At 35.4% G+C, this 13,051-nt stretch overlaps 1 protein-coding gene across 14 annotated transcripts in view; it reads right to left on the bottom strand.

The window, feature by feature from the left end:
* The window catches only part of CLASP2 (cytoplasmic linker associated protein 2), a 143,819-nt gene that overhangs the window by 36,668 nt on the left and 94,100 nt on the right, over nucleotides 1-13,051 (bottom strand). For 4 of the 14 annotated variants that reach the window (XM_084219605.1, XM_084219614.1, XM_084219615.1 and 1 more), the window contains exons 19-23: nucleotides 11,763-11,786; nucleotides 6,878-6,979; nucleotides 6,713-6,739; nucleotides 1,629-1,799; nucleotides 605-712 (exon numbers count right to left, since the gene is read on the bottom strand). In XM_084219605.1, coding sequence (XP_084075731.1) covers nucleotides 605-712; nucleotides 1,629-1,799; nucleotides 6,713-6,739; nucleotides 6,878-6,979; nucleotides 11,763-11,786 — 432 coding nt within the window. The remainder of the gene's footprint in view (nucleotides 1-604; nucleotides 713-1,628; nucleotides 1,800-6,712; nucleotides 6,740-6,877; nucleotides 6,980-11,762; nucleotides 11,787-13,051) is intronic. The other 10 variants (XM_084219612.1, XM_084219616.1, XM_084219617.1 and 7 more) reach the window with 5 other exon arrangements.

Genomic DNA, 13,051 nt, shown 5'->3' with positions numbered 1-13,051 from the left:
AGTAACCTTGTCAAAAATACATGGAGATGAAAATCTTCCCTAATCCTTAACCAACATGTTAATGAAGTAATAAACTAATATCCTTATACCTCATTGACATCTCAGAAACAGACTGATAATCCTGCAAAACCTTGCAATTTGTGTCAGACCAATAAGCTGCTGACCATATAGCTAACGGGACATAATTAACTGTATTTTCTCCTTACACACTAAAATAATTCATTGACTAGGTAGAAAATTCTGAGCAACAGCTCACCCTGCACTCAAGTACCCAAGCAAGGAGTGCTGCAATGAAAAGAGAAACACGCAATTTCAAAAAAAAAACCAAAAGCAGGAGTGCCTTTTCAAAATGGCATCTGGACACTGCGCATCACATGCCTTTCTAGACTCGGTACTTCAGACTAAGCCTAGCAAAGCCTGTATTTTCCCTGTGTGCAGCCCATTCACACACTGCTCAGTCCTCCATCGGGGTAAGTGGGGGCAGAGCCAAAGGAAGGGAGAACACGGTGGCCAGCTACAAGCTAAACGCAGGAGGCATGGATTCGTTAGGCGCACGTAAGGAGGGGCAGGGACAGCCATGCACGACAAGGCTCCGAGTACTTACCCAGGGGTGGGAAAGAGCGGACAGGGCTCGTGTCCCTGCTACTTTCACGGCTGGCCTCCCTGCTGCAGCCCTGACTCACACTAGGCCGAGGAATGCGGCTGCCTCGCGCTAGTATGATTCAGGGTGCAGACAAACAGCGGCACAAAGGGAGAAGACATAAGAAAAGTTGCAGTTTTAATGCAATTCTGTTCCGCAGTAAGATCAAAGATGCATTTCTAAGAAAAGACATTGATGATTATGTTGCATTTTAAGTCATAACCTTTTTTACAGACTTTCTTGATTGTGCTGGGTTAGTCTACGTGTAGTCAGTTCAATGAAATTATTTTTTTGCACAGCTTTAAATGGAAATTTACTAACTCTTTACAGAACGGTTGAAAGACCCGTTGGAAAGGATGGAGGAAAAAAACACGCAACATTGAGTAATGATTCAGAATTTGTGTTCAAGATGAAGTTAATCAACAGTAGCACCAATGGAAAACTCCACAGCTTCTTAAAGAAGGAAAATAAAATTATGCAGCTAAGATAAAAATCAACAATACAAAGGAAGGACAGCATCAATACCATTAAAATCAACAGATGTTTTTCAATAACACTGTGTGCAATAAAGTGTAATTGAATTATACTGAGGCCAAAGACATGTAACCTTCATTTTAGCATCACAGCATTTACACATGTGCACACACATACACGGAAGACATGAAGTAATGAAGAACAATACTTCCAAAATGGTATTACACTTTCATTCAAAGGATATGGGTATTTTGAGTGTGAAGTGAAAAAAAGAGAAGGAAGGAAAGGGAGGTGATGAAAAGATCAACTACAACATTCTGACAAGAAAAACCTCAAATTTCAGCTTCAGTTTAAAACTGTCTTGTGTATCAAAAACTAGTCTCAGAAAACAGCCACGTTCTAGGACATATTCTTTTTTTTCCATCCACCTATAATTAAACAGCAGCTCTAAATATCCACCACTTAAAGTAAGAAGGGCTATAAAAGAAACCAAGAGTTATTTGGTGACTCTTACCTACTGACAACCTAGAAGGACTAGCTTCTCTACTGCATCCCTGACTTCGTGGGATTTTGCTCCGTTTTTGTGCAGCTGCAGGATTCACCAACACTCTCTGAACTCCTGTGTTCATAGTGGAAAGTGTGGTTGTTGTCAAAACTCTTCCAGGAGACCCCGATCTACTGCCAGCTGAAGGTAGAATGAATAAATATTAGCAACAGCACAGTGGACAATCAATCATGGTTAAAAAGAAAATAATACCTGAAGTTAGTAGGAAGGTGGTGGAAGACTGAAATGATCAGGAAAAACTTACAAGGTAAAAACATGAAATAAAATGCCTTGGTCCGAGTTCTTACAGTACTGCATACAAGGTAGTTAAAATTATCGATGCAAGGAAGCACTTGACATGGTATTTAGCACTACATGAGCTCAAGAAACCACAATTATTATTTCTAGACTTCATCAAGAGCTCCACGGTCCCTAAAATGAATGTGTTCTTTTATTTTAAGCTATGTGGTCTCACTAACTAATTTTCTATTAATAAAGAAAAGCAAACAAACAAACCTATTAGAAAGCTAAAGGGAGAAATTTTAAACTAGGATTTCATAACTATCCCAGCTCTTCCAATGCAACCAATGTTAGAATTAATTAATGTGATTTTCCTAGCATTTGAAATCTTCTCCCTTGCTTTTAAATGCATGGTGTCTTCAAGGACTATTCTGACATTAAATATATGACAGAAGACAGAGTACTCATGTACATTTCCGTGGAGCTTACCCCACAAATTACAGAAAATCATAAATTAGTTTAAAACAAGCTAAAAATTTGACTAGGATATATTTAAGAGTCTTAAATTTCTGTTAATTAAAACTGCATAGTACAAAGTACTACAGATGTTCCAGGTACACTATCACTACTAGAAACTGAGATCACTTATCTTTAATTTTGAAATTTTAGTTACAGAACATTTAAGTTCTAAGTTCTTAGTAAAGAATTCCTCCTTCCCTAGCCATAACTAATTTATATCACCAGCTGATATTAATATAGTTTCCGGCTGTACAATTCAAGAAATATGACCAAATAAAAAGCAAAACAGAATTTCAATCAAAGACTAATTACATACAAATTTGACTCCTTCATTAATCTTTAAAATACAATCAGGTAACTGTATGACCACAGTGATGCTATCAGATTTACAGACAACATGCAACTTTTGAAGTGAATTTCATGGGTTACTTCTTATGAGACACATTGTTAAAAAGATACAAGTTGACTAAAGCTTGACTATATGGGAAAAGAAACAAAATTCCAAACAAAGTAAAACATATGCTGGGTGGAAGAGAAATCTAAAAAAATGTACCATGCATGTACTTTCAGATTCATTGTTTGAATTCAAACTTGAAATGATTATTTAGCAAAAATCCCTTTTCCTATGGGCCTATTCAGCAGAAATGATAAATAAAGTATTATGCAGCCTGGAAAAAAACAAGCACAACTTCTATAGCAACAGAAGAATAAGCAAACCTATAAAACTGCTGATATGTGCAAAAATTAGGGGTTTGACAGATTCTTCATATCAGGGTATTTCAACTTAGACCTGATATTACTATGCTTTCTTCCTGTTTTGCAACTCTTTAAAACAGTAAAAATATTGTTGAAGGTTTCACTGTAGCACAGACTTGTAAATTTTCTTCAAAAGGTCAGAAATCTAAAAAAACTTACTCTTCTCAGAATATTCAGAAGAAATGCAACCACTTGTTCTAATACTTTCTTTAATCCTTCTAATAGCCTGACCTGCAAAGTGTACCACTGCAGCGTAAACTAACTGAATGCAGCTACACAGCCCGAGAACAACAGCATTGGCATACTCTTGTCACTATTACCACTACCAGCAGATCTAAGCGAGCTGAATGATGAAAGATAGATTACTAAGGCACTACTCCAAAATCACAAACCCTTCCCATCTCTCCTGCTTTCTACATAAGGATTGCACCCAATTAAGTTACGCGCAGCATATGGTAAAAAGCCAGCCAGAATTTCTGCTGAATAGGGTCCTTAAATGAGGTATGTCAAACAGGTGATCAAACAATGATGTGTACACAAATTCTGTAGACTCTTACCACCAATGGGGTTAGCAGACTGTGATCCTGAACAAGTGTAAAGGCAGGATTAGGGTAGGGATTTATAATCCATGAAGAGGGAGGGAGCAGAGCAGATTAAAAAATGAATGGCAAATGGAAATAAGAAAGCTTTAGTCATTTCACACAGGAAAAAAAGCCACAAGGGGGTTATGCTAAAGCAGTGCTATTAAGTAGCTTCCACAATTGAAGAATTAAACTCAGATGCTATGTACAAAGCAGATGAAGCAAAGCTGCACAAGCAAATTACAATTCTTCAGCTTTCTAATCAACAACTCAACACTGAAGAATTAAATTTCAATTAAGCATGAAACTGTAGCCTGGATATTACTTGAAAAGAATATTACATTGCCAAAAAGGCTCAAGAAGTTCAACAGCTGAACAAAAATTACACACACGATCAAAACTTTGTTTTTGAGACACAACAGTAAAGGAACTGAGCTGCAGGTGCGGTGGATGACCAAAACAAAATAACCAAATTCACAATGGCATAACTGAAAAGACTTGCATAGAATTCTTTGTTTTCCTCTTTAAAAGGAATCTTGAGTACAAAAGGAAGAATTTGTTTCAGAAATTCTCTGAATGTCAACTGTAATGCAACTTTAGCAGACTCTGCTAAATTACCCTGCAACCAAACTGGAAAGAAGAGGAAAGAAATGTAACCATTTTTTTCCATAGGTAAGAATAAAATAATGAGGCATTTACTTTATGTTAATTTAAAAATAGAGGAGTAAAGGGCTTTTAAAACCCTAAAAAAATGGTTTTTTGTAAAAGCATTCAAATTTGCAAGTCTTTCGTAAAATGATTTTTGAACAAAAGGTAGCTGTAACCCAAAAATTAACAAAAGCATCTGTGCTAGAGTGGTTTAAAAAAAAAATAGCTTAAATCTAGTATGAAGCTATTCTCTCATTATATAAGCTGGGGAACTTAAACAATCCCCTGTATGGAAACATTAAGCATCACGCTTCACACAATGCTGTGAAAATTTTCAGTCACATAAAGAAGCATCACCCAAATAGCTGGCATACAGTCCCTGAGAATTCTCCTTCGCCTGTCCATTTGTATTTGCCCTGTTTATCTTCCTTAAAACATCTCAGAATTCTTGTTCTCCCCCACTGACAGGTTATAATGAGCTATTTGAAGCAATCAGTTATGAACAGAAGTAGTAATAAAAGGCTGTAAAGATGTATTCATGCATTTAATTTTCACACATCATCACATGTAGTCAGATCTAGTTATCTCAATTTATCTCTTTAGGCATTAATACTGTGTAAAAATGGAAAAAAAAAAACCCAACCTTGTCATTATTAGTAAAAAAACTGGAAAGGCCTAATTTTGCTTTTCTGGATATACAGTTATTTAATGTCATATGACAGTGATCATCACTAAAGTATTATATTGCTACCTAAATTTATCCCCTTCCTCAGACATTCATCAAATATCTTCACTTTTATCTTCACTTAATCTTCACAAATTTACCAAATCTATTCAAAGTGCAAAACTATTTTCAAAAAGCTTAATTCCCAACTTTCCTAATACTAATGAAAAAATTCTTACAGACAACTGCTTATATCTTTTCATAGAAGGGAAAAAGGGATTAGAAGGAACTTTACCTTCCCTCCCTCTTAAATGATTCACATATTCTTTGCTTATGGTACAGTGTTGCAATCTGTAAAACAAGTTTTGCAGAACTTTTGTCCCAACGACTCATTTGAACACTCTCATTTCACAAATACTTCTGGGACTAGAGTATTGTCAAAGTCCTTAAGGGAACTTCTTCTACTGAATTTTAGTAGTAGCAGTAGTAGTAGAATTTTAGTAGTAATTGCACTGAATTTTTAGTATGCTACATTTATCTGATTACATTGTTTGAAAGCTTTATTTCAGAAAACCGGCAAACACTAGATCAGGCTTGATCCAACTGTACTTGTTGGGAAATTAAATTATGCAAAACTGAATGGCAAGTACTCTAACAGGAAAAAACCAGCTACTACCTGCTTTTTTGACTTCTAAAATAATTCCATTTACAATACATGCAGTCATTGCTATGAAGATAAATGCTACTGCCATTAAATTATTAAAGGGTTTTATTAAAGAAAGTGGTTAGTGATAGCAAAATAACTGTATTGAAAATTTTAAACCTGGTAAAATTTACTGGTTTAGAACATTATATCTGATAATTTATACATGGGGGAAGTTAATTTTAATTTTATTGTGCGTTTGTCTTCTTTTCATTAATTTAGTTGCATTTCACTTAATCAGACAAAGATAAGAATCTGAAAATGCTACAGAGCTTAGTCAAAAAATGTCTGTTGGAGACATTGGATGTGTGGACAAATTGCAATAGGTCAGCCAGTGCCAAGAGTGTGAGGTAATCAGGTCTTTTTAATTAATGACCAAGTGCTTGGCTAGATCTGCTTTGGTTACTAAACACACACAGAAAATTACTGTGGATTAGCTGACACACATTAAATTGCTTGTTTTAACCCTTTGACGCAACACAAGCTCAGTAACTGATTGTAATGTGAGGGGTTAGAATTTTTCCTTCCAAGAAGAGTTAAGTAAAGGCAAGAGCTGTAATACAAAAAAAAAGGAGTTTATACCCAAGAGCTACAGCAGTGCCTAGCTCAAAGAAAACGGGTATTTCTGGCTAAAATAAGACTATTTTAAAAAAGGTAAATTAGGTCTCTCAGGTAACAATGAGGACACCATTCAGCCTACCCATTCTTCTCTATTATTAGTCCATGTTTATCGGCTTTTGACGTTGGGGAAGTCAGAAAAGGGGGGAAAAGAATGTTGAGAAGTTATAATTGAAGACAGAATTTAAGGATAGATTTCACATCCTGCTATATTATCTAATTTAATTGGCAAACTAAGACCTAGCCTAGTATTTTGTCCAGAGAAAAACAACATGAATCAGAAAAGCATGCAAATACCACTGATCCAAAACACTGAAAAAAATACCTTCATTTTGGTCTGGCGATGATGAACCTAAGGCACAGAACAACAACTCAGTATGTAGCTTTTTTTTTAAAAAAATTAACTTTGACTGTAGCCATTGTTCAATGAATATATGCTTAAGCATTTGGCCTCTTTATCAGGTATAACTGATAAATAGAAAATACATACGCTGAGATTGTGACACCACTTTGGTTCTACTTCGTCCTCTGGAATCTGTTTTAGAATTTCCAATACCAACAGAAGGGGTGGAGAGCTTTGATCGTATACGACCTAGAAAAGAAAAAGGGCATTAAATCAGTTTTTCACAGTCATGCAGGAAGCAGAGCATCAGTAGTATTTACTAATATTTTCTGAAGTTTTTGCATATAAAAGAAGCGCAATGTAACTGAACTGGTGACAATTTGCTTGGGATAATTAGTAGAAATTTGAACACCTTGAGGAATTTAACAGCTGAGGAAGCCAGATACTTCTCCTCTGATGGTACATGTTTCATCAAACAATTTGCACATTACACCTTCAACACCCTGGACTGGCTAGCTAGTTCATCCTTCCAACATATATGTGTCGAGTTCATTAAAAAAGGGAAAGTTTACTCAATACAATCCAATGAAAACACTAATATTGCTGTATCAGGTACAGTCTTCTCATGATTACTCGAGCTTCTAATTCTACTTTTGCTGTCATAAAACCACAGATTCTGAGCTTTCTTCCTAACTTCACTTCTCTTTTTAGAAATCTAAATACTAGCTTTTTTATTACTGAAGATTCTACTGTATTCCTGGCCCCAGTCGTAGACTTCTACAGGATTTCCCAAACCTTCTAGAGCGTTTTGCAAACACTAAATACATTTAAGTGCTTCTCATAACAACATGATATAAAGAAATACTACTGTCCTCACTAGACAGAAAAGCCAAGCAAGAGACAAATTAAATTAAGTACCTACAAATGAAACAAGAGATTCACTTTTCTCTAGAATGCCAAATGGCAAATTCTCTTGGGTTTGGTCAAAGCTTTCTGCATTGCTAGCCATGTTCCTTGTAACATCCAGCATATAGAAAGAAATTACAGAAGAAAGCTATAATTCAGACAACTGGGATCTTCCTATCTGAAAGATCATTCATAAAACAAAACAGTGGCGTTGTATACTACTTTTCCCAAGCCAACCTCTCAAGCAACAGAAAAACTAGATCAAAACCAAACTCATGCTAACCATAATTCTTCTAAGCTGCAAGAACAAACCCCAAAAAGTCTGTACAGGATGGATCTAGCTCAACAAGCTCAACACTTCTAAGCACAGTATGATTAAAATATTTCCTAGAGATGCTAAGTCAATATTTGATCTAAAAGAATTAAGTACATAGACTGTTATTCAATTCTAGCCTCTTTAGGCTTTCCATAGCAGAATTTGGAGATCAACCAAGTTAATATTATTAATCCAAGTAGAGGGAATAACCACAGATGAGAGTCTATAGGAAGAGAATCAGGATAAAGGAGGATATTCACTAAAACAATAGGCTTAGCAAGAACAGTTAGATAAACTAGTCCAAACTCTACTAGTTATCCCCGTGCAATGGCAGTTGAGAGCTGTGAGACTGCAAGGCATGTAACTGCATCCAGAATTTGGCCCAAAACCTAGGAATACAGAGTGCCACTATTTCAATACTATGTTAAAGTATCACCTGGAACCTGTTCCAGTTTTACCAATGTAAAATAAATCAGTTTGTGCCTGCGAGTTAAATGAACTGTTAACTCATTCGGAGTCTCTACATCCATTCACTAATGGCAGGTTTAAATGCTAGTAACAGATAGAAAATTAGCTTCCAAGTCTCACAGAGATGAGTAATAGTAGCACCTGCTTCCCAGAGCATGAACACATTTGATGAAATATTCTGTGACAAGACTTGCTTTAAAAAAATGAACGCAAAATTATAAAGCCCCTGTATTTTCACAGTAGAAATGCTAAGCAATGGTACTTAAGACTGCAGATGAGTAATTGAGAATTAAAATAAAAGCAAAAGAATTTTAAAAATAGTACATAACAACCAAGTATTAGATGCATAAGCTGTTAGCCCATAAGCCCATATCTGTTATGAACCTCCACAAAGCCCGAGAAATACCAAGTTTACTTTTAAAGCTTCGTTTGTATCAATGAAAATACGAAGCTGAAAATATTAGCTAGTCTAACAAAGTAGTTTCTTACCATCTTCAGAAGCTGTTCCTAAACAGAAAAAATAATAAAATACATGATATTCCAAACATAACTATGTCTTTGAAATTTCTTTTTGAGATTAATCTTGGGATTCTTGACAAATTTTATGAAGTCAAGAGATCTAAAGCTTTTATGTTGCAACTCCATAACTGAAGTAAAATAATCAAGAAAATATCCATGCTACACTGAGAGCCATTTACAAGAACAAAACGCACATCACTGCCTTTCAAACAACAAAAAGTTCAATAGAAGAAAATTACACCTACGAGACCAGTCAAAAAATTACATATACAGATCAAAACAGACATTAAAAATACTGTAATGCAAGCTCTTCTGAAAATATGAAACATACTGTTATACATAACCTCAGAGAAAAACACAGAGACAGTGTTTCCCACACTGGGCAGTGATAATTTGATAGGAACACCCAGCAAATAGGATTTCTCTGAATTAAGCCTGTGATTATTCTGAAGACCAAGTCTTGCTCAGAGACATGGAAGGAATATGAGCTTGCTGAAATCAGATCACACTTGGACAAGTACGCTGAGCTTAACAAGGCATGATTTTTGATAACGTGAGAGTCAGACAAGGCTTTCTCCCATCAGTACCTAGGAACTGATGGGACCCTGCCTCATCAGCAGCCCTTCCTCTAAGTTCCTCTGAAACAGATCTTATTACAGAATAAAATGCATACTGGTAATGAAAAAAATGTTAAATGCTCCTAAAAAAATATTAAAAAATCAAAGGGTACTTCCATTTTTATTTTCACTCTCTACCATTTTTGCCTTGCAAGAGAACTACAATGATGAAAACATCTGTTAGTGTCTTTGGCTAGCCTGAACACAGTCAGACTTGCTGGGAAAGTTTTCTCATGTTACAATATCTTCACAGAACTATTTTTAAAAACTCTCTCTAAAAAACTAGTTCAGTGTATATTTCAATGCTTCTTCACAAAAATCAGTTACAGTAATATGTAGGTAGGAGTGCCTCAAAGTACCGAGTTAAAATTTGCCAGTTGCAAAAACTCAAAACCAAACAAAAAACCAAACCCCCAAACCCTGAGCTACCGCTCCAAATCCAACAGTCTTGCAGAGATGGATCTTGGAAGGCAGATCCTAGGCAACACCTAAGACAGGCTAACAGACTCCTAAAAGCTCCTAAAAGGGGTGGTTCTGTTTCTCATTCCTCTCAACCTTGTGCTACCACCTGGTCTGGATGGCTAAAGGTTCACTGGCAGCTCCAAAAGCTAAATAACAGAGTATTAGTCATGTTTATGAAATCAGTTTTATGGAGTTTGTTCACCTACAGTCATCAATAATGGAATATCACAAGGTGCTAGCAAAAGAAGAGATAAAAAATACGTGGGAAAGGTTAGTGGGCATAGGAAAAATGATTAGTTCCTCCTGGTGGTGGTTAGATCAGAACAGCTGTATCATACAACTACAGCTGGACAGCTGAGCTGTTTTCATTCCATTTTGCAAATTGTATCTAGAGATAGCTTCTAATCAAAATCCCAACCTGTTAACTCTGATCAATTTTATAGCAGTTCCCTTGCTGTTTTAAACAGAAATGTGCAACATATCATTAGTTGTGACTTCTGGAGAGAACAAAAGAAAAGGCCTACATGGCCCTAAGAACCTTTATTTCTCATGACAATGTCCAAAACTCAAGATTTGCTATAAATAACAGCTATAAACAAACAGCTACAAGTAAAGCCTACTATAGCCTAAAGAAATGTAACATGGAAATAAGCAATACAAACTCCACCATCCTGTACAAACACTCCTCATTTTATTAAACTAGTTTTGACATCTTCAGTGCTCAAAACCAGCTCCAATTCTTTCAAGAAGCATCTGTTTTGAAATAATTCAGGATTCTGGTTTAGAGATCTACTTTCTTACTCTTTTCATTTCTATGAGATACATTTGCTCCCAATAAGCTACTAATTCTTCCAAACATGCACAGTTAATAAATACATCACACAAAATATTAAGTAAGCAGCAAACTCTTTAAGGGCTTGTTAAGTGCTCCCAAGCAATAAATTAGAACTACCATCACCAAGCAGCAGGCTGGGACTGTCACTTTATTATATGAGAAGCATTATTTGCACACACCTGAAACAGACAATTGCTATGAGAAGCTTGATGCTCAACTGCTTTGCAGTCACTCTATGTGTTTGTAACAGAGTGAATTAAGAAAAAGCAACTGCTAAAACTTAGGTGGGATACTTGATAAGCGATTCTAACAGGCAGGTCTTTTTCACAAATGATTTTTTAATAGAATTACATTTTACTACAGAATTTACAGGCACTTAAAATTATGTAGCAAGGCTAGGTTTTTATAGAGGAGATTTTTTTTAGTTTTTTGGTTTTTTTCATACTTAAGTGGTCAAGCATGTTCGGCTCTCCCACTGCTGTTCTGCTAAGTCAAAAAATTGACTTCACATGTAGAACTATGGAATCAAGTGGAACTAGATTAATTTCAAATGCATGCTAGTTTTAACTTCAAATGCATGCTAGATTAATTTCAAATGCATGCTAGTTTTAACTAGTTAAAATCAGCATATAACACTTACAAAACTGCTCTGTAATCAACAGAGCTTCTTTTAAAAAAGAGGGGTAATGTCAGATTTCTGATAACATTTCTGTTGCTGATACAGACCAAACATTCACAAAATTGACAAATACAGCAATAGCACATAAAACATCAAGATTACACAGGAGTTAATGGAAACAACACAGTAATTTGTTAGTGGACAAATATATTAAACATCAATACTTTTACATAAAAGACACTTTATTAGATATTTAATAGAATTAGAGGACAGACTAAATAATTTCTTACCATCCATCTTGTCAGAAGTATCCTCTTTGTTGAAAAAGCAGGCAAAGAAACATGGAAAACTTAGTGTGTTAGAATAAAGGTGTTCACAGCAGAGTCATAAAACATTAACTGAGGAAAATACATTAATATTAAATACAGCAGACATGTTTATCTAATTAATGCATGTATAAGCTACCTTAAGCAAAGTTGGTTTTGCGCAGTGCAAGGCACAAAATTACAAAGCAGAGTACAAGTACCCTGCACAGTGATTCTGTATTTCCCAAATTTGAGAAAACCTTTACGGGATAACATTTATCATTGGTTTCATTCTTGGTGTATACAGTTACTGAAGCATCAGGACATATTTATATCATTAATGAACCATATATTTATATTTCGTATGAAATTTGCTTCTGAGAATGAAGCCCCACCTGGAGTAAGGGACAGGAGGGAAAAAAACAGCACAATTAAGACAGAGGACAAATGAGAGAAAGTTTCACTCTGTTCTAAGAGCATTAAATATTTACCAGTTCATCAGGAAGGTAGGGCATAAATATTCTGACAGTAACAATCAAAATTAAAATATTTAACACAAGACATATATAATTACAGCTCAGGCCTCCTCAACAAAGACATTAATACTTAAGGATGTCAAAGATAGTCAACACTTAAAATAACTAGAGAGTATCCTCCTGCTTCTAGCATAGTCTTTTAATAAATCATAAATAAGCAAGAGTTCTTGTATTAATAATGAAAAAGGGAAGAGATGGGTGAACACAATTATGGATTACTATGCTTACAAGCTTCTGGCCTTCTGAGGCTTGAAATTTGGTAGCTGTGTAAGCAAAAGGTGGATGTTTCTCTGCAAGCCAGGCTGAAAATAAATTCAAGCTCTAGGACACAATGTCATTTATTTTGGTATTGACTGCAACACCTAAAGGAAGTGGAAAGCATTACAGAAATAAAGTAACATTGCCTAGGTCTTTTCAGACCATGGTGAGCATTAGCTTGATAGTTCTGTCATTTAACTTTCCATATTTGGGCTACTATAAATAAATCCTTTAAAATGAACAGAAGAAAAAACTTTACAAAGTAGCCCATTATCTGAAACTTGCTCGGATTTGCACTCCATTCATTTAAAGGTTACATTTTGAAAAATAAGAGCAAACAATATTTTGAAGCTAATCCACAACAAACAACAGTTACACTGTCTATATGGTATGTATCCTTCAAATTACCTTACCACAGTCAAAAAACTGTTAGGAGATTGAGCCAAGATCAGTCAAGCAGAACTGCTTTTATATGACTGC

Source organism: Fringilla coelebs, assembly GCF_963513975.1.
Source record: "Fringilla coelebs genome assembly, chromosome: 1".
NCBI classification, from domain to species: domain Eukaryota; kingdom Metazoa; phylum Chordata; class Aves; order Passeriformes; family Fringillidae; genus Fringilla; species Fringilla coelebs.
This window is presented reverse-complemented; position numbering and strand designations above follow the sequence as displayed.